At 35.9% G+C, this 24,600-nt stretch overlaps 2 protein-coding genes across 4 annotated transcripts in view; one reads left to right on the top strand and one right to left on the bottom strand.

Moving 5' to 3' along the window:
- The window catches only part of LOC110382141 (protein RRP5 homolog), a 44,284-nt gene extending 27,098 nt beyond the window's left edge, over positions 1 to 17,186 (bottom strand). Inside the window, exons 1-10 of the mRNA XM_049848661.2 lie at positions 16,996 to 17,186; positions 16,784 to 16,927; positions 16,267 to 16,422; positions 14,815 to 14,962; positions 14,269 to 14,388; positions 12,994 to 13,157; positions 12,314 to 12,421; positions 7,432 to 7,569; positions 2,002 to 2,134; positions 554 to 742 (exon numbers count right to left, since the gene is read on the bottom strand). Of these exons, the coding sequence (XP_049704618.2) occupies positions 554 to 742; positions 2,002 to 2,134; positions 7,432 to 7,569; positions 12,314 to 12,421; positions 12,994 to 13,157; positions 14,269 to 14,388; positions 14,815 to 14,962; positions 16,267 to 16,422; positions 16,784 to 16,927; positions 16,996 to 17,070 (1,375 nt within the window). The 5' untranslated portion in view covers positions 17,071 to 17,186. The remainder of the gene's footprint in view (positions 1 to 553; positions 743 to 2,001; positions 2,135 to 7,431; positions 7,570 to 12,313; positions 12,422 to 12,993; positions 13,158 to 14,268; positions 14,389 to 14,814; positions 14,963 to 16,266; positions 16,423 to 16,783; positions 16,928 to 16,995) is intronic.
- A 537-nt stretch (positions 17,187 to 17,723) lies between these two features.
- Positions 17,724 to 24,233, top strand: LOC110382146 (flavin reductase (NADPH)). Of its 3 annotated transcripts, none has more exons than XM_021342636.3 (4): positions 17,724 to 17,865; positions 18,479 to 18,551; positions 22,251 to 22,637; positions 23,065 to 24,233. In XM_021342636.3, the coding sequence occupies exons 2-4, from the start codon at positions 18,482 to 18,484 to the stop codon at positions 23,211 to 23,213; spliced, it is 606 nt and encodes a 201-aa protein (XP_021198311.1). In that variant the 5' UTR covers positions 17,724 to 17,865; positions 18,479 to 18,481; the 3' UTR covers positions 23,214 to 24,233. The 3 variants fall into 3 exon arrangements, with proteins under 3 accessions (XP_021198311.1, XP_049704817.1, XP_021198312.1); XM_049848860.2 differs by lacking the exon at positions 17,724 to 17,865 and adding an exon at positions 17,994 to 18,028; XM_021342637.3 differs by lacking the exon at positions 17,724 to 17,865 and adding an exon at positions 18,056 to 18,173.
- The last annotated feature ends 367 nt before the right edge of the window (positions 24,234 to 24,600 follow it).

Below are 24,600 nucleotides of genomic sequence, written 5' to 3'. Positions count from 1 at the left end.
GTGTGAAATAATAAGAGGAGCCGACCGGCTCCGATCGTGTACTTTTTCTCGGTCTTCCTGACGTTTGGCTCCAATTGCATCTCACGCAGCCGATCGGAGCCGACTCCGGTCTGTGTCAAAAGAAAAATGCGCTCTCCGAGCCGATCTGTGTGAACAGACCCATAATGGGTCAAAAGGCTAAAACTAGCTGGGCACAATTTGAGTAATCGTTACCCCACCAACTGTGAATCCTATTGGTGCAAACCATACGGAAATTCCTTTAATAATTTTTGAGTTAATCACGAAACAAGCAGACCGGGTTATGTTTCATTACCCTTAAAAATTATAAAGAAATACTGAAACCTAACTTTATGGTGTAACTATAACGATAGTCGAACGATTTTGAGTTGTCAAACCGCCGACCAATGAGCGGCAAGTATATGGCTGGCTATGGTTTGGTTATCATTATGGCTAAATTGAAAAATCTAGCTAAAGTCTTTCTAAAATTCATTCTGTCGCAACACTTAAAATTATAAGACGTTTCAGTATTCGGCTGCAAAACTTAACAAAATACCTGAAACTCGTCCAACGTTGAGTAGCACATGATTGTCGGCCACACTCTTGACAGTAGCATCGACAATATCCCCCGGCTTCAGCTGCTCGAAGTTGAAGTACTTCTCCGTCAGAACGTCAGACTGGTCTGACACGGAGTACACGTAGTCTGACAAGTTGTAGCAAAGCACGCGAACTTTGTGACTACTGCCTACAAACAGATAAAAACGAAGTTGTAAGGGTTATAACTTTCGTTTTTTTGTTTTGTTAAACAATATCAAATGCGTAGCAAGGTATTTTTATATATGTCACCGTAAGATTACAAACATCGTTAGATTACAATCTATCTCGAGAGATTGTAAACTGTCGAATTATTGTGAACCGTAACATCTGATTGCAATTTAACGCATTATTTTTCGCTATATTATAATCTATCGATGAGAAATTGTCAAATTGTCAACTGTCCGAAAGCTCTCCCTGATTGGTCAGTCTTTTTGTAAGATCGACCAATCACGACCAGCCGTTCTGTTGCCATGGAGTTCCCGTAGAGTTAGGAATGAATTAGTGTTTGAAGACAACAGATGTTTTGTTTTTTTTTTTATAAAAGTTTCTTATAATTTTCCAATTTCATTTAAATAAAACTACTTTTACGGATTTTATCGCGGTCGGTTTTAAACGTCGGGATTAAATAATATAATATAACCGCGATAAAATCCGTAAAAGTAGTTTTATTTAAATGTCTAATATTCGCGTAAGTGTCAGAAATCAATATGTTTCCAATTTAAATTTGTGTTTGAAGAATAAATATTTCGTTACAATTTGTTCTCTCCATATGTCAGGAATATTAATTACATACTCGTACTAAATAATAAATACTTGAAGAATTTTTGAAGAGCATTTATTTTATTTAACTGACACCTCTATTTCATTCCTAACTCTACGGGAACTCCATGGGAACAGAACGGATTATTGGTCGATCTTACAAAAAGACTGACCAATCAGGGAGAGCTTTCGGACAGTTGACAATTTGACAATTTCTCATCGATAGATTATAATATAGCGAAAAATAATGCGTTAAATTGCAATCAGATGTTACGGTTCACAATAATTCGACAGTTTACAATCTCTCGAGATGGATTGTAATCTAACGATGTTTGTAATCTTACGGTGACATATACATGGAACTGAAATAATTAACGAATCCACAAAGTTATTACGTCTATACAAAATTTATATTAATACCACACCTACACTTTTGCTGAAAACAGGTGCAATGCTATACTATAAATAGGCTTATTCTCAATTACCAAAACTGTGATGGCTTGGGCTCATTTTCACCGACAACATAATCGACAGCTTTTTTAAAAACCACTGTTTACTTTGAAAGAACGTGAAAATTCATAGTAAAAAGTTGACGTTTATGTTGTCGATGAAAATAGGCCTTAATAACCGCCACCACTTACCACTTACCTATAGGATAGGACTTGGCCACCACCTCCTCGTCAGTCAGATCTTCGTCCACCTGGATCCGCTTGAGGCTCATGGTGCCGTAACACCCTCCCCCCAGCCGGAAGTGTATCGACCGGCCTGTTATCTTCAGCACCTGTAGAAACCATATCATTTACACCCTTCACAAACATTCACATAAATATAAAAAACTAATTTGTGACATTTGTTTGTTCGCAGGAGACGAAATCGCCGATAAAAAAAAGGAAATCCGAGAGCAAAGTATCAGACATTAAGAACAAAGTTAAGAAGAATCAACAACAGTTAAAAGAATTACGTGAAGACTTAAAAAGAGAGCGGATAACAGAACAGGTAAACAACTTAACGGAGCAATTAAAGACGAGAAAAGAACGGCTGGACAATACTTTGAATGCGTTAGAGAAGCTTGTCTTTGACGAAAAAACATCTCTTGACTTGGATGGCCACCGTAAGTATCGTTCTACAACCTACGAAAAAATCAAAATAATTGAAGACAAAATTAAAGCGCTGAAAGCCGAGGAGGAAGAACGAATCGCTAAAATAGAAAATGAATACAACAAATTAAAAAAAATAGAAGAAGAATATATCTCTGAAAGGGAGAAAAGAATTCAGGAAAAGATTAAGCACCTGAATGAGCAAAAAGAAAAGGTTGAAAAGAATAAGAAGGCCATGCAACAACGAGAGGATGACGAAAAAAAGAAATTTGAAAAAAAATCAAAGAAACTTAAAGGCGAAGAGGAAAAAATGAAAAAAAAAGTGGATAAGAATATTGAGAAAATGGAGGCAGAGTTCTCTCAGGAGCGAGATCGATTTGAGGCAGATATGCATCAACTGCAAGAAAAAGAACGGGAAAAAAAAGCTAAAATTACCGAGATATCCAACAAATTTAAAATGATTCGTGCAAACATGAATCAAAAGTTAACCGAAACCAAAGAGCAATTGGAAAAAGATATGAAAAAATTGCGAGAAACCAGAAATAAAACACAAGAATCTGTCGAAAAAAAAATCCAGCACATGATGGATATTGACGCTCAAGAGAGAGCAAATATAAATAAAGACATTGAAAACTCGAAAAAGTTATTGGAAACTGCTGAAAATGATTTTGAAAATAAGAAGAGAGCCATGCAATTGTATCAAGCTGAGAAAAAAAGTGCGATAGACAATGAAATCAAAGAGTTGGAAGAAAAAGAAGCTCAGATGGAAATCGATGTAGGTAGGAAAATTGAAAAAATGGAAACGGATTTAGCTTTGAATAAAGAAGAATACAAAAAACACATGCAATATCTGAAACAGCTTGAAGCGAAGAAAAAAAGCGACATTGAATCTGAAATGAAACAAATGACTGCAAATGTCGCTCAAGCCACATTAAATATGAACAAAAATATTGAAGCTTTGGAAAATGAGTTATCAAGCATTAAACAAAAATGTGCTAAGGAAATGGAGGAAATAACACGATATGAAGCTTCGAGAAAAAGTGAAATTGAACGGAATATCCAGAATATCAAAGACACTGCTGAGCAGAGAAAGCAGCGCGTTAGCAAGAACGTTGATGAAATGCAACAAACGTTAGCTACGACTGAAGACCAATTCGAGGAAAGAATAGTTGGTATGGAGCAGTATCGTGAATTGAAGACAAATATCATGCAGCAGAACATTGAGTCTATGAGACAATACGAAGCTGAGAAGAAACGTGAAATTGATGCTAAAATTCAAAGTGTCAAAGACACCGAGACTCAGACAAAAATCGCCATGGAGAACAATATTGAAGCACTCAAGCAAACATTAGCTTCGGTTGAAGTTGAAGTTCAGAAAAATATCGCAGCAATGCTTCAACGTGAATCTGAGGAAAAGGCAGCAATTGAAGCTCAAATGCAAAACGTCAGGGACGAAGAGACCCGGGTTCAGCGTCAGATCTATGAAAACATTAAAGCGCTGCGGGAGTCGCTAGATTCTAGCCAACAACAATTCGCCAAAGATATGGAAAATTTAAAAAAAATAGAAGCTGAGAAAAAGGAACAAATCATGAAAATTACTGATAAATTGAAGAAAGTACAGTCGTCTAAACAAAAACGCTCAGAAAAAAGTATTGTTAAGAAGACAAAGAAATTAATTAAGGTCAGGGACGACGTCAAACAGAACTCGATGCTAATAGAAAAATTGGAAACTCAGAAAAAACAAGAAATCGACGATGAAATTAAAAGATTGAGAGCTGTGGAGGCTGAGAGGAGAAAGGAAATGGAGAACAATATTGAAGATTTGCAATACTCTTTGGCTCTGACCAGAGATGAGATCGAGGAAAACATACGATCACTACAACAAGCTGAGGCTGATAAAAGACGTGAACTAGAAGAACAAACGGAAAACATGAAGCAAATCGAAACTCAAATGCAAGAGGATATTGAGAAGAATATACAAGCTTTGATGCAGACATTAGCAACCAATGAAGACGAATTTGCGAAAAGCATTGAAGCCATACAAAAATGTGGAACCGAGAAAAAGAGGGAAATAGAATCTAAAATTCAAAGAATTCTACACATTGATGCCCAAAGGAAGATCAACTTGGAAAGGAACATTCAAGCCTTGCACAGCGCATTAGCGCAAAATGAGAAACAACTTGAAGGCACCACAGATTCTTTGGCTGTGAACAGAGAACAATTTGAAAGGAATATTGAGATCATGAAGAGTTGTGCTGCCGAAACTAAACGGGAAACCGAAGCCGAAATTCAAAGAATGAAAGCTGTTGAAATCGAAATGAAACAACAGATTGAGAATGAAATTGAATTTCTGCAAGCCACGTTAGCTTCAGCTAAACTCGAATTTGAGAGGATTGTCGACGCTATGCAAAACGAAAAGTCTACTACTGCCAGTCAAATTGAAAATGAAATAAAACAATTGACGGAAACTGAAGCTCAAAGTAAAGAAACTGTTGAGCGAAATGTTGCAGAATTGCAATCGTCATTAGCAAAAAAACAACAAGAACTTGAACAAAATATAAAAACATGGCAAGAACATGAAGCTCGCAGGAAGAGTGAAATTGAAACTGAAACAAAAAACTTGTTAGAAACAGCCGATCAGATAAAAAAAGCATGTGACGGAAAAATTCTGGCATTGGAACTGCAAAAGATCAACGTGAAAAGTGATATTGAGAATAATATAAAGACATGGCAATTGGAGGCAAGTGAGAAGGAATCTGAAATCAACGCAGAAATTCAAAAACTGAAAGATATCGAAGCAGAGAACAAACAAATAATCGTTCAACATATTGCATCGCTGGAAACGGTTTTGAAGAAACACAAAGAAGAATTTGACAATAATAAAAAGGCAATGGAGGAATCTGAAGCTATGAAAAAACGCTCAGTAGACGCTCAAATTCAAAAGATGCGTGATGTTGAAGCACAAAAGCGAAGCCAAATCGATAAGAGCGTTGAAGCTTTACAAATCCGCCTGGCAGCAAGTAATGAAGAATTTAAGCGGAACATTGATGCAATCGAACAGTGCCATGCTGAAAAGAAAAGTGAGATTGAAGCTCAAATTCATCAATTAAATGAAACTCTTGCTGAAAAAAGAAACAACATTGAAATGGATATTCAAGCATTACAAAATACATTGGCCATTAATCAAGCTGAATTTGAGAGGAATATTGAAATAGCGCAACAATCTGAAGCTGAGAGAAAGGTTGAAATCCAAGCCCAAATCCAAAGCTTAAAGGAAATTGAGGCTCAGATTAAGAACAGATGTCAGAAGAATATTGGAGAATCCCTAACCATGTTAGCTAGGACCAGGGAGGAGTTTGAGAGAGACGTCGAGGCGATGCAACTGAACGAAGCACAGAAGAGGAGTGAACTTGAAGCTGAAATTCAAAGGTTGAATGAAATTAAGGCAATGAAAAAAGTGAATACCGATCAGAAAATAGAAACAATGCAAGCTGAGTTGACTGAGAAAGTTAAAGAATTTGAAGCCAGCATCGCATCTTTGCGCGAATACGAAGCGGATCAGTTACGTGAAATAGAAAAGGAAATGAAAAAAATGGAAGAACGCAAGTCCCAAAAGAGAGCCAGTATTGACAAGAATATCGGGGAACTGAAGAAGAAGATGGCAATGATTGAAGAGTGCGTGTCAGTGCAGGAGAATAGTGTGCGCTACACCCGGCCGACCCCGCAGTCCCGGCCGAGCCGCCCGCCCGGCTACCCCGACGACGCCGTGCCGTCCACCAGCCGCGGCCTGCCCGCGCCTGCGGGCGAACCCAACGGAAGCGCCAATGACAAGCCTAAATACCCATGGTCCAAATTCTGGTAGAATGCAGCTGAGACGACTGGCGATGCAAAACCAAAAATAACACAAATCGCCACATTACAGAAACTCGCCGCAGTCGAGTCCCGAGAACCCACCACGACATCCACAAGACTACACACAACAACACTTGATCACGATATCTTCAGGCCCACTGAGATCGCCAATCAACGCAGCGGTACTACATCCTACCTCTTTATTTTATACTATTTTCTATTGTATAAGAATATTATTATCGTTAGTTAAGATTTTAGATTCCATTAATTGTGTTTTTTTTTATCGTTAGCTTGGTAGAGTTTTGTAAAACCATAAATGGTTCCAATTTGATTTACATTAATGCACAATGATCAGATTTAAATAAAATAATAAGTTCCTTAAAGGTGAAAATGTTTTATACCGCATTAAGGCCATAGTCAAACTTTTAGGTGCAACCTAAAAGTATTTTTAACAACACAGAGTCACGGTACATTTTTTTGCATTTTTAATATTTTTTTATAATTAGATATAAGGTCCACAGGACAATTAGAGTAATGTTTTTTGAATGTGTAGTACAAATAAGCCATTTTTCTTAATAGATATAAGCGATGAAATTTTATGATTACCAGTGTACTTATTTTAAGGTATTTTAAGAAGCGGGAATGTGTTTAATCTCGCTGTTTCTTAACACAAGCCTTCTAAACATCTAGGAAGGAACATCCATTTTAGGTGCAAAATGCATTTTATATTAGAATTTTAAGTTTTTATAATCCTCCTTTTCTGTGTTTATTCAAAATAAATAATCTTAAAAAACCACTGGTTTCATTTATAGTTTCCTCTACACAAACCAATAACTAACAAAAACAATACACATATGAAATCTTTCAATAAGGATAAAACTACATATAAAGCAGTCTCACACACAACATTGAATTTTAAATACTTTGACAGAATTGTAATTCTTTAGTGAATCTATTTATTATTGAATTGATCAACACTCTTTCAGTATTACAAACAAGCAACTAATACGAGCCTTTCACCAAAAAATATTCCGAATTGCAAAAAATACGACCCAATAGAAGTAAAAATATATTTATACTTTAACGAATTGAATACCTCCAGTAGATGCCGAGTTTTCACCAAACATACCTTAGCCTCTTCAATGATCTGACCGTCTTGGAGTTGCTGCTCAGCTTCAAGGTCAGGAAAGGTGGATTCGAAGACATTCTTCATCGTGAGGAAGGGCGTATTCCGGGTCGGCATCACGTACAATAGTCGAGCACGAATCTGTAATACACAAAAGGCAAATTAAAACAAACCTCTAAAATACTCACTTATAATATTAACGTGAAAGTTTGTGTGGGTCGTTCCTCTTTCATGCAAAAATTTCATTGACTAGGAATGGATCTTTAAGAAAGGCATCAGAATAACATAAGCTACATTTTATTCGGTAGCGGGAAGTAATTCCCTCAAAAAGCTGACAAAACCATAGGCAAGTTAAGAAAGTAAGCTAATCTATTTGTTATAGAATTTTTAGTCAGTACAAAGCCACTCATATTCGCTATATTCATACGAAGAAGTATTGGAAAATTTGATAATATGGCTTAAATAATGCCAGCGCCTATCGTAGAGTTTGAAAACATCATACTACTCGAAGTTTTGCGCGTTTTTGCGCGCGCCCCGATGTAACTGTTTCCCTTACTTAGATAAAATATAGCATATGACATATAACACACAGAAATAACGGGGCATTGAATTAGCAAAAGGATTTCAAAATCGTATTAGTAGATCCGGAGATTGAGCCTCACAACGCCACAAATATATTTCATATTATACATATTTTACATATATAGGTTCAGAAAGTAGTAGCGCAAAATACCGACATACGTACTTACTTTCGCAATTGAAAACAATATTATTACAAAAATATATTAGTAAGAAATAAGAAAGTTTAGTCTTTCACGGAAAAACTTGTACAGATTATGTACAGATTATGACGGATCTTCATAGTACCTAATTTAGACGGTGTCACATCAGAATCACACATTAGCTAATCATACTTTTACGCCTGTCCCAATATTCGATCCATTTATTGAATTACCTACTAAAGATAGGAATTTGTCATTTTATTTTCATTTATTTATTTATTTATTTTTTATACTTTATGTACACGGCAACGCACAGAATACAGACAAGAAGAAAAATAGAAAAAATAGTACAAAGGCACAGCTTATTTCAAATGAAATCTCTTCCACATTACATTACTTGACAATAATTGTATGGGGCTAATATCAAAATTATCTCTAGAAAGCACATAGAAAGAAAAAATATCGGGAACGGACGCCATTCTTAGTAGGTAACTTTGTTTTCTACTACTATTGTTCTACAGCAAAGAGTCCATTTAGGCAAGAGAGCAAGGCTTTCTATCCGGGGAAGCGGGTGAAAGCTAGTAGATATACCTACATATATAGTTGCCTATACCCTATAGGATATATGCGTCAGGCAGGCTTATTTCCATTGACACAAGTGAATCTGAGGATAAAAACCAGTACACCTAAACTGATCATGCTAAGCGTGAACAAATACACATTTATTATTTAGTACCTACCTATATTAATAACAAACAAAGCTTTACAAATAAGTAAATTAATTACTTTTCCTCGTATTCACAAATAATGGAGGCATAAATATAACATTTTTGCGCGCCATTATGTTACGATAAGCACGGTATAGCCACCCCAGGTCCAAGGAGGTCGGATGTTCAATTCATAGATAAGACGCAGTTGAAACATGCATGAATCATCTATACTCTAAACTTTTAATATAATAACTATATGTATTACAATAACTTCATGGCTTTGTAAACTGTAAGGAAGTGTAGGTAATAAAAACAATGATAATATTTTCATAATTAAGAGTAGACTAACTTGTCATCCATGTATTTTGTGAATGTTGTGTTTGTCAAGTAACATTGTAAACAAAGGCTATTTATTAACATCTAGCTTGTAATGTAAATGTATGTGTAACAACTGTAGACAAACCAAGAAATAGATAAATAAAGAAAAAACATTTTCTTGTCTGTTTGTACCATAAAGGCTTCGAAACTACTGAACCGAATTATTTAACTGTTGGAAAGTTACCCTCTTCCCGAGTAACATAGGCTATATTTAATTCTAGTACGGGCAAGTAGTTCCCAAGAGACACGGGGGCAATCGTGAAAACGGCTACTGGTCCATAAATAAGTTAATTACTTTTCCTCGTATTCATAAACAATGGGAGCATTATTGCGCACAATCTTGTGACCACAAAAAAGGATGTATTCAGCACACTATTGAATTCATACCGTAGAGAGATAATGCGCACTTGAAACTTGCATGAATCATAGTTTTCAACTACTGATATAGGTACCTATTAGGTCATCGGGAGTCGGGTTGTTCCCACATCCTGTTCACCAAGATAACATAGTATAAATAACTTGTTTTTAACTAATGCTTTAACTATTTCGGGCGTTTTTGAAAAGTTGAAGGTTTATATTAAGATTTATATTTAAAACTACCCGATTTTCGGCAGTCTAGCAGCGTATCAAAATCAAAAAGTCATTAATCAAAGGACGCTGAAAATCAGCACTTTTTGAAGGTCAAATTTACAAAAGACAGCCCCCAAAACGCCCGCCCTTCACCACTTCCTATGTGTTTTTGCTGGGAAGAAGAAGTGGTGGAACTACCCAGTAGCCTACCCATTCCACTCGGGAAGCGTGTAGCATTCCAACCTTTTTCAAAATGGTTCAGTAGTTCAGAAGTTGGTTCAGAAACCTTTACAATCAGAAAAAACTAATCTTTATTATATTGGTATGTAGATGTATAAATGAACACAAAGCCTACACCTATAGCAGATTATTTCGGATAATTTCCTGTTAGAGTCTCTACTATCCATATATGATGAAATTAAGTGCTCATTACTTTAATTTCAATGAATAATAGTTTACCAAAATGGGAATGACTAATATCGTATGGCGTGAAGGAAGTGCGTAGTTTACATGAAATTCCGAGAATTCAGCCAGTTTTCATGATATCATTGCGGTTTAAATATAACCTTTTCAACTCTTTTATGATAAGAGTTTATTTACGCGTTAACTTTTTTATAGAAAGGTGTCGTAATTTACAGTTTTATAATGTAATGTAGGGACATCTTTTCACACACGGTCGGTTAGCCCCATGGTAAGTTATTAATTAACTTGTGTAATGGGTGCTAACACAACTGATAAACTACATATAGCTACACATATACTTATTTATAAATACATATTATAATACCCAGACCATGGCCAACAAGCATGCTCATAACAGAAATGTCGACCGACCCGTGAATCGAACCCGGGACCTCAGGTTCGGTAGTCCGGCATGGTGACCATTGCGCCATCGAAGTCGTGAAACACGACCTTACACACACGTCACACGACACGCCGAGGTGGTACCATCATCATCTGCCGTCTAACCGAATGCAGCTGAGTACCAGTGTTTAACAAAGGGGCGACTGCCTATCAGACCTCCTCAACCCAGTTACCCGGGCAAGCCTAGTAAGACTGGTTTTTAGACTTTCTGGTTTCTGACTATCCCACTATTACTGTCAAAGATGTTCAAATGACAACCGACCGCTCCCGGGTTTAAATATTATGCAATATAAGGCCCATATTATTACTTGCTTTATTTATTTTCTATGATAAAGCACCTACATGGTCTTCATCACGTATACCTAACGACTATGATATGAGCATCCTACGTAATTCAAAAGTATAATAATAAATAAGTAAAATGTAAATAAATCTACACAGAAATAATACCTACTCAAATATCTAAATATAATAAGATTTTCTACATTTAATTCAATATAATTATGTTTAAAAAGCGCTCTTCGTCCTCTCCTCTAAAAACTAACTTTGCTGTGCCCGACAGGGTCCATAATTGTTTCTTTTAATTTTACCCACCAGCCTGTACACATTATGGAATGCAATAAAGTTATTGAGTATTGAGTATTGAGTATCGACAAGGTAATTTGAACCTTATCTCAAAGTACCAAGGTCGAGTTTTATATATTAGTTTTTCAAGTATTCTATGAAATTCTACGGCGCATATGTGATGATTGTCACGCACTTTAAAAGCTAAAAATAACATCATCGGGGTTAGAAGTACTACTCCTGTAATAAAGTACTTTTAGATAATTTTTAATACCTATGTCATTTAATGGCGTTGTATCTATTCACTTCACGGTAAAGGGCATTTTCTATACCTTATATATCTGTGGTATTACTTGTATAGGAATACGATTTCACCCGCGGATTTACCCGTGTCTCGACGGAATAATCCCCATACATGAATAGAAAGTAGCCAATTGAAAAGAACGGGCTGTAAAGACGAACATACATACAAACTTTATATACTTATAAAAACTGTATAAATATTATATATTAAACTGGCTTTCGCTCGAGGTTTCACCCTCGTCTAGAGAGAAGTACTTTCCATACACAGATGGGGATAAAAAGTATCCTTTAACCTTCTTCTAAGTCTAAGCTACCTCCTCTCAAATTTTCAGTTTAAACGATTTAGCCAATCTTCAGTTACAGATAGTGTAACTAAAAAGAATTTCAATATATTGATACTAGCGACCCGCCCCGGCTTCGCACGGGATAACAGTATTTCCCCATTATTTAATGGATGTTATTACACATATAAACCTTCCTCTTCCATTGCTCTATCTAATAAAAAAACGCATGTAAATCGGTTGTGTAGTTTTGAAGATTTAAGCGTAGAATGGGACATGTAGACAGACAAAGCGACTTTGTTTTATAGTATGTAGTGACGATTGTTTTTTTTTAAGAGTGTCTATGGAGTTTCTTTCGTTCTTTCCCACTCTTTGGAACCGTGCAACCAGTTTGACGTTTCGAAAGAGCACTTTTAGGCCTATTTGAAATAAAAAAAAATGAAATCAAATTCCGATCTCACCGATTAAATTAACTATGTATGTATGTGCTTACCTTCTGCCCAAGAGTTGGCTTCTTCCCTTTGACGGAGTCAGCATGCTGTCGCTGCACGTACGCCGTGGTGTCTCCGAAGACATGACCCTCGATGCCGTTGTCCAACGGCTGGAATTGCATAGCAACTTCATTTAGCCAATAAATTTAACTAGACGTGAGGACAGGATTTAAAAAATTGATAGTCTTACTAAAAAACTAAAAAGACACTTTTTCTTACGTAGTCTGCATTGTCATCAGAATTAAAATTTCATCTTAATCGGAGACCGGGAAGCGGGTCATATTAAGTATCCAAGATTTTCTTACATAGATATTGAAGTTACAAGTGAAGCTAATATAAGCGTGTTAATAAAAATAGTGATTCTAATTAGTCCGCATTTCAGATTGGCGAAAAATATTGGACACAGTAATTACAGTTAATACAGTATTTTTTATTTGTCATCTTTTCCCAACTACGTTGAAGTACGGTATGAGGGGGCCGCTGGTCTTCTGTCGCATTCAGGAGTTGCATCACCAGCACACTGCACGTCTAGTATACTGTACATGAGCAGATAGCTACCGTGTCCACTATGAAGTCCACGTTGGAGCCCGGTATGAGGGGGCCGCTGGTCTTCTGTCGCAGCCAGGAGTAGCATCACCAGCACACTGCACGTCTAGTATACTGTACATGAGCAGATAGCTACCGTGTCCACTATGAAGTCCACGTTGGAGCCCGGTATGAGGGGGCCGCTGGTCTTCTGTCGCAGCCAGGAGTTCTGCAGCGCTGATAACTCATTGCTTAGCGTCACCACGGTACTGCCTCCGCTGGGTCCCGCCTTTATACTGCACCAGCATACCATGCCTACTTCTGCAATAACGAAGTTTGAAGTTTGTTCATCATCATTTCTACTTATTTATTTAACTTTATTTTAAAACATTACAGAAGCGGATGGGCATTCTTTCCAGTTAACCTAAGGGAAAACAGAGAAAACATGGTAGGTGCATTATAGCCAATGAGACAAAAATAAAAGTAACTGAATAATGAATGAAACACTATTTAAGATGATTAATGTGTCGCCATCTATGTGTTCATAAAGAATTTAATTATTTCTCTTAAAATAGTTTATCGAGAAGTCCACTAAGCTCCAATTCAAATAATGTATTTATTATAGGTATGTGCACAAAAGGGTTTCAGGTATATATTTTTCTTATTGCCTAAATTAAAATCTTCCGCCCACGCCCTAGATTTTGTATAACTAAAACTTTGAGCGCCTATAAAAATAGTCATAGCAAGTGAACGCTAGCATTTGTTTTATTTCAGTTTTCTGTCAGGCGCTTTTCCTTTTCAATAACAACTACATACTTCTGCAGTGTTTCATCGCTTCTCAACGAGACTATTTCCCGCACCCGGACAAAAAGTAGCCTATCCGCTTTTGATGTTTCTAACGTTTGTTTGCGATTCTACATGATCTTCCCATGCTATTATTGTTTGTATCAAATATAAACTGTAATACCACACTATTTAAAAAAGTGTAACCATGGAGTTTCTTGCCTGTTATTTTCCATAGGAAGCTACTTTTGGAATGGGCAACTAGAATCAAGCTTTTAATATAGTTGACGTTCATAAGTGCTTGTAAAGGCGAGAAATAAATGATTTGACTTTGACTTTGTAATATCTATCCCGATTTAAATTTAGATTTATTGTGTTCATTGGGAATGGATGACGTCTAAACCGCGTACATGGTGACACTCACACATAATATTATTTGATTTATAACATGTTTGGACTTTAAAAGAGACTATGACCCTTGAGTTTGTTTCGGCATTTCTTCTTAGGGATCAGCCATTAGGAAATGCCGACCCCAGCGTTCTTTAAAATGACGTGTAAAAGTGATTTTATGTCCAACTTGCAAAATAAACGATTTCATTTCATTTCATTTCATTAAATGTATAAGTGAACCAAGACTGGTATTACGTACCTAATTCCATCTCCGAGTTGGTGTTGGCTTTGGGTAGGAACGCCGTGGTCCCCGGAACGCCGATGTCCATCACATACCCGTGGTCTTCTACTGAAGACACGGCCGCTTGTAATAAATAGCCTGGAACGTATTACAAAGAAGTATTTATAACACTGGTAATAATAATAATGGCGGCCGGTTATCAACCACAGCGGCTTTCGTTAAAAGAGATCAGCCAGTTGCGCAGGACACATCATAGTGCACGAGCATATGCGCAGACACAGGTGCACTCACTACTCCTTCACTTTCATAGCCCGACGGGACAAGAAACCGACACCACCGGAGAGAGATCTAAGCAGTACCAATATTTACGTGCTCTTCAATGCACTATTATAAATGTGAAAATTTATATGAATGTTCTTATTCTTAGACATTAATTTCGAAATGTATTTCGAGGAAACTTTATACTAATATGTCAAAAAAAATTCAAACTCACATTCTCCATATACAGATGCCATAACCTACTTCTTCTTCTTCTACTACTATTTATATTAACAAGCACCATACCTTTCTGCAAATCCTTGTGTGTCATCTGACCGTTCACATGCTGCGGCATGACTGAGAGCATCAGACTGAGTTCTTTCACTTCTAACACTTTCACGGCTATGTACTGTCCCGGTCGGAACATTTCATGCAAGTCTTGTACTTTATCTGTCTGAAAATAATGATGAAAATCTTGAGATGTTAAGTAAGACCAAAAAAAATATGGTCGAATTGAGTACCTCCTTTTTGGGAAGTCGGTTAAAATATAGGAGGTTACAATATTTATACAAATATTTAAAGAAGGGTTTGATTGTTCGTTTGTTTGAATCAAATAGACTTCGGAACTAATGCAATGAATAATAATATTGTTAGGAAGCTACACTGTCTGGGCTGAACATGGGCTATGTTTTATCCAGGTAAGAGAAGAAGTTTTTTAGGGAAGCGAGCGGGCGAAACTGCGTGGAAGAGCTATAATTTATTTTTTAACAGTATATTTTGAAGAGGAAGGACTAATTGGTTTGGTTGAAAGCGCTTCTCTCATAGTTGAGTGATAGAGCCAATTTCAATGCCCAGTTGATATTCCTACAAATTTTCTAAATGTGAACTGTTTGGTACAAGCACATACATATCGCAAGAAATTTGTCAAGAATTAATCATGTAAATCATGATTTTGTGTCCCACTTTTCTGGCTACGATTTTTGAAATTCATCAATCTTTATTTTAGCACTTTATTGTCCATTACATCAGATGTTAATCTATAACACTGGTGGCTTGGTCATGACGAAAAATCAGGCAAATTAATATAGTAGAAGGTTTTTTTAACTGAATAAAACCTACATAATTATCTTATCTCTAAGCACACACAAAAGGTTTAATAAAAATTATTTTTGCTAATGCCTAAATATTTGTTTTGTCATTATTTTGTCCTAGTTAGTGAACTTTGTGACCTCTTGTATCTCTTCAATTCTTTTTTTTTTAATTGGTACCTACAAAAATGATACAATTTTAAAAAGAAAGTAAGGTAATAAAAATAAGGACATGAACACATCAGAAATATATGCATGAAAAAGGAAATTATGTCAAAAAAGAACAATATATTAATAAAATAAATACACAATATTGTGACAAGTTCAGACACGGTTGGTTAGCACAAACAAAGCTTGTTCGGGTCAACACACAAATGTTGACCATACCGGGAATTGAACCTGGGACCATGTTTGACAGACGAATTAAGGAATATCACTTGCAGGTTGCTCATTACGCATAAAACCATGTCAACCATATTATCATCATCCTCCGAGCCTTTTCCCAACTATGTTGGGGTCGGCTTCCAGCCTAACCGGATTCAGCTGAGTACCAGTGCTTTGCAAGAAGCGACTGCCTATCTGACCTCCTCAACCCAGTTACCCGGGCAACCCAATACCCCTTGGGTGTCAACCATATTAAATAGGACTATAAATTAAATTAGTTACCAACCTTATCGTTAACGTAAGCTTCTAACAACTTATTGTAAGGCTCACTGATATGACATGCCATTATTGAGCCGATCATCCTGCACGGCAGACTAACTATTATCTTTGTCTCCAAAACACTCTTCACTCTGCCTAGCACCAGCAAACCTTCTTTTATTGTCTGTGGAAATAAAAAGGAGGTATTATATATTTTTTTAATTTATTTGAAGCATAGAATATGCTAGTTTTTTTTGTTTGTATGTTGGAAAATGAATGAAATGTTACTAAAATTATAAAATGTGATAAACTATAGATATTATTTTGTCCAAGCTTGTGAAGGAAATTGTTCCTGATAATGTTGATAGGTGTCAATAATACCAACTGACTTCTATATTAAACCATAAAATGAAACAAAGTAGGTTCTTATAAAATAACGGAAATGTGTCACATTGCAACGAATTTTGACTGTTATTCTGCCAGTTAAAAGTGTATTTAACACCATTAGCAAGCATTATTCTGGAGTAATTAGGACTTGAACTTACTTTGTAGCTCAACCCAAACGCACAGTTTTTAAACGACTGATCGATCTCTTTCGTACCCTCGTCCGATAAATAACCATCATCTCCTTCAGACTTCTTTTTAGGCTTCTTCCTTTTCTTCTCCCCTTTCTCGGGAGCGCCTAAAAACTATAAAAACAGAACTTAAACAAACCACCCTCCATCAGAACTATAAATTGCAAAATAATTCTACTTACGTTTGCATTTTGTTTGAAATGTGTGGTTGTAGGTTTCTTTCCTCCACGAGGAAAGTATTCTTCATTGTCTGCCATGACTATATTTCTAAATTTTACTGGAAATATCACACCACATACGTCTAGGCATGAGAAATATAGGTTATATACGTTTAGTTATCGAAAGGCGTTTTTGACACATGTTTATTTTAATTATTGTGATTAGTTTCAAAAAACATTGTCAATTTAACAAGTCTCGAGTAATAGGATAAGATGTGATAATTTTAGTGTAGTTGTAATTAAGAGTATAGTGCAATAGAAATGCTAATGAAGCTAATTTACGAGTATAAATCTGTTCCTAAAACGAATATAAAAAGTCCGCTGCGCCTAAAACGTTACAATTAAACGTAGTATCTAATGCTGCCAAAAGTAACCGTTAAAAAACTACTAATTACTACACTGATTTCATATTTGTTTGGTGAAAATAGGAATTCTTTTTGAAATTACAACTACAGTCCACGCCACGAACCTACAACTTAAATTAATTTTTAATCTTGCGTATTTTTAGAATAATTGACGATTTTGTTATAGGACAAATCATTTCATCCATACTTTGATTGCATTCAAAAATAATTTAATTCTTGTAATCTTTGAAATTCGTAGGCTCTCTTTATTTGATTTGGGATCATCTTACTTATAATATTGAAAATTACTTTTTTAGTCAGACTATCATCTTACTGGCAACGGTTTTCACTGATGTCCATGTCATTTCAGCTTTTTGTCATCGCTCATTGATGACATTTTAGACTTCAATCAATCAATTTCATTGAAGTTCTTGGAAGAAAGTTCAGCGACTTGAATTATTTTAACCTTCGTTATCAAAAATATTTCTTGGTAAGTTGAAAAGTAAGCATTTCCTATCAAAAATTATATGACAACTGTCTATTATAATATTTAAATCGGTAACTATTTGCTTAATTTATCTGTCTGTTCAAATTACAATCAAAACTTTGCAAGTAAGCATTTACATCACGCGCCGGCTCTGCTAATTATTTACGTAGGTATCTAATTAACTAATTGTCACACACCAAAATATTAGCAGTCATTATAAACTAAAGCCAATCGCGCCGGCCGTCATTTGAATTGTAAATTCCATTGGAAAATATATTACTCGTAACATTGTGTTCGAAGTTGTCGTGTCGGTAAGTTCATAGTAACTATGATTAAATTGGACATTTTTTGTGAGATAAAAATCATTGAATTGGATAAGATAGCTGCAGGAATCTTCCAAAATGATTGTGATGCAATATTTATCTTACATTGACACTTATTTTTCTTACTCAATTGATTATAGTGTTTTTTTTTTTATATCAACCTGTGTTAGTAAGATACCAATAGGATTTAATTGGAATTATTGTGTGTCTAGGGCTAAGATAAACCTGTTTTACCAGTTCAGTAAGGTTGTTAGTACTTAGTACAGTGCATAATTGATGTTTTCCATTTACAGAAAATGAAAATTGTGATCTTTGGCTCCACTGGCATGACTGGCCTTTGCGCCGTCGAGGCCGCCATCAAAAAAGGTACTATAGTTTTTTTTATTATGCCTAGTCTTACACTTTATATGCTACATGCATATAAAACATTGTCTATGTCTTAAAGGACTGCATTTTTTGTTTTATTTTTGTTGTATATTATTACTAATATTTTATATACAAATCATCAAAAGCTTAAAAAAATTATAATATTAAAATCTTTAGATGATTACAATACCGTTTTTATATATTTTTTCTAATTTAGAACATTTGATATGGTTTTTACGTTATCTAAGATTATTATTAGGTAATTTCTAATCACATTTACTTACGTCATTGTGCAGCATAGACAGAACTATTAGGAAACATTAAAAAGTAAAAAAGTATGCATGTATGTAGTATGCAGTTTCAAAATATTTGGTTGCACCTGTGACCTTAACATTATCAGACACCAAACTTGTGTTTTATTTAAATATTCTATATTCTACTTCATTGTTTTTTATTACATAATTAAGTAAAATATGCAGTGTCATTTAAGATTTTACAATTTGAACACAATACTTATATTGTTTCCTTTACTTATAAAATTCTAGCTGTTTTCGTTCAGGTTTGGTTTCACATGTCCCTTGGGAACTACTGTCCGAAACTGGATAAAATACAGCCTATGTTACTGAGGGATAATCCAGCTTGCTAAAGATTTTTTCAAATTGACTTTTTCTGGACACCTGCTAGTCACGTGATCTTCATGTCAGTACCCTGTGCAGTAGAATATGCCTACTCCATTAAATAATTCGAAATTATAAGTTCATTAGCCTTCAAATTAGTATTCAAATGAATTTGCAATTTTTCTTATGTATTCAGCTAGGCCAACAAATTACTTTTCATTTTCTTTTCATAAAAAGATTGTAAATCAAATTAGTAATTGATTATCCTTCTGAAAATCCGATTGTTTCTTTTATTGGTAATAAGATTTTTTTTATTTATACCTGAAGGGCACCAAAACTACTGAACCAATTTGGACAATTCTGTCACTGTTGGGATGCTAAATGATAATAATCCCAACAGTGCGGATACGCAAGTAACATAGGCCGTATTTTCTCTGAGTTCGGGAAGAAGTGGGTGAAACCACGGGAAATAGCGAGTTTTATATAAATAAAATAATACACCAACTGAAGAATTATTTCTTACTGCTTACAAATAATTGCTCTATATTGGTACCGGATTTTGAATTTTAAAAGTAGGTGTCCCAAATTCATTTCGAAATAATAGGCACACAATGTCGCCTATTTCAATGTAAAAATTCAAATAGACCCCTAAATTATTCCAAATGTATCTACGCAATGACCTTTGTCACGTTTTCGTTAGTTTTAAATTACTATTGTTTAAATTTCGACAATCGATATAAACTTGTGGCCCGCATACCCGATGCTCGAATCCTCAGAGAGTTAGTCATGCAGGAAATGGTCCCGTTGGGGGTCCAATTACTAAAGGGGTCTAAATTCGCGACAATATTGCTTCCTTTAATAACATTTAAATTCTAAAGTAACACGGTCTCTTTTATCCTCGTTTGAACAGGTAATTCAATTTATATTCGCGCACAAAAGTTGCAATTTCGCGGAGTTTTTTTTAAAGATGCATTACAGTGCGTCTCACTGCTGGTATCTAGCCTTTAGAACCTTAGAGTAGCCTACTGATACAGAGTTAGATGTGATGTAGAGGTACCTACGATATGACCTTGTTACATGTTTAGAATGCAGCCACTGACTTCATAAAACCGGTATTCGTAAAGTACACGAAGCTACAAAAACAATAAATAGTTTTTCTTTATTCGTTTTTCTTCTTCCATACTCAATATAATAAAGAGGAAACATTTTTTTAAGGCACCGACTTTGCCGAACCGATTTGAAAGATTCTTTCACTGTTGGGAAGCCGCACTATACCTACTCGAATAATTCGGATTATTATTCACATAGTGGGTAGGGTTCGAGTGAAACCGCGGTCTTCAATAGTCTAATTTTGTGCATCGCCCAACTGGTTGGTTTCAGAGTTTCTTTGCTTACACAAGATAATACGATATTTTGCCCAGTTCACATGACTTGACTTACTCCGTTATCGTTCATAGGGTGCGGCGATAAAGAATCACCATGACTTAACACTTAATACTTTCTTCAAATGTTGAGGAAATACCTTTATATCAGTCGTTAAGTACTGGGGACTATATTGAACTATTTAGAGTTAGTATTTTATCCTAACTAATATTATAAAAGTGAAAGTAACTCTGTCTGTCTGTCTTTTCTTCACGCCTAAACTACTGAACCGATTTGTCTGAAGTTTTCATTACAAAAAATATAAAAATAAAAAATACTATTTATTCCGGACATATAGCGCCATCTATTGGTCAAACCAAAAATCTGCCGGAAGTCACAATTCCACGCGAACGAAGTCGCGGGCAAAAGCTAGTATCAACATAAATAAAGTATTCGCCTAACTTCTTTGCGTGTCGGAATATCGTGCAAGACGGTGCCCAGAAACCATTTTAGGATATTAGCAATATTGGGTATAGTATAGCCCACACGTGCCTACTTGTGCTCGAAAGTTAGTTGCAAGCCGCCCAGATATTGGGCAAAAACTGTAGCATGGCTATAATTGCAACTTGGTCACATTTAGGAACATAGGTAGTATTAATTGCTGTACTTACAAAACTAATTCTTAGAACGAACGAAGCGTTGATCAATCGAACCCAGATTTCCGTAGAAAATCGGCCATTTGTAAATATTAGTCCTCACTTAAAACGTAATCATTGTCTTGTAGCGTTCTTAGAATCTATCCGACACTGTTATTCGAAATTGAATGCATTTGAATGTAGTTTTGTGGCCTCTGCCTATGCCTGTTATACTTTCTCTCTTTCAACATTACTGTCCTGTTTAAATATGATGATAATGATTCCCCTTCTTCCTTGGTCCCAATTTATTCAATTCTCTGAAGTTCATCATATAACTCATCTTTGTAGCTCCCCTCCTCATCACACTGTAAGACAGCCTTAGGTAGCAAGCCTTTCACTTATGTGCCATGTCTTTCAACTCAAGCTAGTATTTCTTTAATTAGCATGAGCATTATATTGCCTTTGATGCACGATCTTGTCCCCTATTTGGCATCTATAAATACTTTTGCACGTAGGTACCTGTCTTTTATCCATCGACTCAGAAACCTTACCTTGACCGCTTGTCTCAATAACTACTAATAACATCATGGTATGTAGGTAAATATAGTCGAAGCCAGTAAGACGAATCAAATTAACATTTAATAATAATTGCACCATACGTATACACTATACACCTATGTAGTATTCAACTATATTCACGTCATACTGGTTTTTAATGCATTTACGTCGCAAGACCTTTAGGTTTGTTTTCTACCTATTTGTGTTTACTAAACTACGTAAAACATTGTTTTGCATTATGCTACTTCAATCAAATATGTATTGCTTTCTAAGGAGGTAAAACACTATCCAAATGTACTCGGCCAAACGAGACAGGTCTTGCAAAAGTCTTATTTCACAAAACCGGGTGAAATAATTGTGTGTGTAAATGAGTATGAGTTTAAATCTGTGTATAATTAGTATTACAAATGCATGAGTTTTACATGTCCACACAAGTATGGCTCACCCGCTTTCGTGAGATAAAACCGATTAGTGCTAAATCTGATGCCAATTTCAACCAGTACTCATAACATGTCTTATTTGCCCAGGCATCTCAGTCCGTGCATTCGTCCGCGATGCGTCGAAGATGCCCGAAGCCTTAAAGGACAAGGTGGAGCTGTTCCCCGGGAACGTTCTAGAACCCGACAGCGTGGCTGATGCCGTCGATGGCACGGACGGTGTGGTCATCGCTTTAGGAACCCGCAACTGTCTCGACGCCACCTCCGACATGTCTGAAGGAACGAAGAACATCATTGATGCGATGAGAGCGAAGAATGTGAAGCCGGTTTCTGCTTGTCTGTCTGCGTTCTTGTTCTATGAGCCCGCGAAGGTGCCACCGAGGTTCGTGGACCTCAATGAGGACCACAAAAGGATGTATGAAGTGTTGAAGGACAGTCCTCTGAATTGGATCGCTGTGTTCCCCCCTCATATTTCTGGTAAGTCCTCTTTTTTGTTTGCCACAATAATTTTTACTAAAGGAAGGCTAGGTTTAAGTGATAGGCTGTATAGTGAATTATATGTTTGTAGTCATCAAAATCCGGCATGAACCCAGTTTTTTTTTTATGGAAGTTGGGTTTGCAAAGTATTTGCCCGTAATTTTCCTGAAAATCGCCCAAGAAACACATTACAATTGTGAGAACACGATGGTAGTGCGTGGAAATAGCTTTTTCACTATTTGCATTGCCAAAATTCATTGGCAATATTCAAAGTAAATTTTAAATGAGCATATAGGTCGTCAACCTTTTTCATAGACTGTCTTTCAATATTTGAATAGGTACACATGTATTTGTAATTATTGTAAATACTTTGTAATATTTCTAGCTCCCATTGTCTACAATAGATCTTTTTTTTTCAATATTACAGACGAGCCCAGCCGCGAGGTGACAGTATTACCAAACGCGACGAGTTCCCCTGGCCGCGCAATCTCCAAGTGGGATCTTGGCACCTTCCTCGTAGAGTCTCTATCTGAGCCCAAGTACTACAAATCCGTCATCGGCATCGCTAATAAGTAGAATCACAATAATTTTGCTATAGATTTTCTATCTCCCGAAAGCGAAACCATACTTGAGTGTGTAAATATACGTACACATTGACTTTGTATGTCTCGGCGTCCTAACGGACTATAAGAGTGAAGGAATAGTGAGTGCGCCTGTGTCTGCGCAAATGCTTGTGCACTATAATATGTCCTGCGCAGTTGACTGATCTCCTTATATAAGAACAGCCGCCGTAGCCGATAATCGGCTAGGAGGAGGACATCATCATCATCACGTCTCGGCGACTCAATCAGTATCTACTGAGTGCTCCCGAGCTTACACATACAAACCCAATGTGCTTGTTAATTCACACACACCAGTATATCTAAGGCGCTTTCGGGAAATAAAATATCTATACCGAAAACTAGGAAACAGTAATTCTACATTACGTCCGAGATATCTTTGCGAGTCTGAAGTTAGCCGTTTAATGCGCAGTAGACAATTTTATTCGTATAAATGCTACTGCGCAGATCATCAGCTAACTTCAGATTTACTGACATACGTCGGACGTACTGTAAGTGCCATTTACAAAGTGAATTTATGTTACAAATTGTTACAGTTTTTAAAGCTATTTTTTAGCATTTTTTGTGAACAGTGAATATTCCTAATTATTATTAAAATGGATGGTCGACAAATTCATTGGAAGTTTTGCAAAAGCGGTGTCGATTCAACAGTGGTTCATGTAACATTTTCATGTGGTACATTTTTTTAAGCCAAGTCTACAGAAAGACCCTAAAACATGGCTATGATCATAATTCTTATACCTGTTATAAAAATAAAATACCAGGTATCGAATTGACGTGGGTATTTTGTAAACTAGCAACTTCCCATGGATATGTCTGCCATTGATCAGTTGCACAAAACTACAGTTTACTGGGCCCAAGGACGTTGATATCAATTACGTAAATGTATGTTAATAAGAACAGATGAAGCGCATTTTTATTATGTAAGTTATAAATGAAGCTATTTTATGAAATAAATATAATTCCGTTACGTTAATTTTGTTTTTTTTTATTTTTAGGTTTGAACTATTAATTTTAAATTCTCATTTCCAAATACTAACAGTTTTAAGGCCCTCTAGTAAAGTTCACGAAAAATAACTCTGATATAGTAAGTAATTTGGCTATCTTCAGAATTGTGAAAAAATATTTTTACGATTTAGTTACTTGAATCTCTTCTTTTGGAAAGTCAAATTAGCTGCACAGTTCCGAGTACTAAAATAGTTACACGTATATACTAAGTAAATGCTGGACCCCAATGCTCAATAACATTACTTAATGATTACATATTAAATAGAAGTTATGTACATCAAATATTTAAACGTGATAGGATAGAATCTCGGTTACCTCGAAGGCGACCACTGGGC

The sequence above is a fragment of the Helicoverpa armigera genome, chromosome 20, assembly GCF_030705265.1.
Source record: "Helicoverpa armigera isolate CAAS_96S chromosome 20, ASM3070526v1, whole genome shotgun sequence".
In the NCBI taxonomy this organism is placed as follows: Eukaryota; Metazoa; Arthropoda; class Insecta; order Lepidoptera; family Noctuidae; genus Helicoverpa; species Helicoverpa armigera.
Note: the sequence above shows the minus strand (reverse complement) of the source record. Positions and strands in the feature narration are given on the sequence as shown.

Excerpts from the sequence above, each read along its gene's own strand:
- LOC110382146 (XM_021342636.3), top strand. The coding sequence starts at position 18,482 with ATGAAAATTGTGATCTTTGGCTCCACTGGCATGACTGGCCTTTGCGCC. Across the intron at positions 18,552-22,250 it reads CGAGGCCGCCATCAAAAAAG|GCATCTCAGTCCGTGCATTC; the intron begins GTACTATAGTTT and ends TTATTTGCCCAG. Across the intron at positions 22,638-23,064 it reads GTTCCCCCCTCATATTTCTG|ACGAGCCCAGCCGCGAGGTG; the intron begins GTAAGTCCTCTT and ends TCAATATTACAG.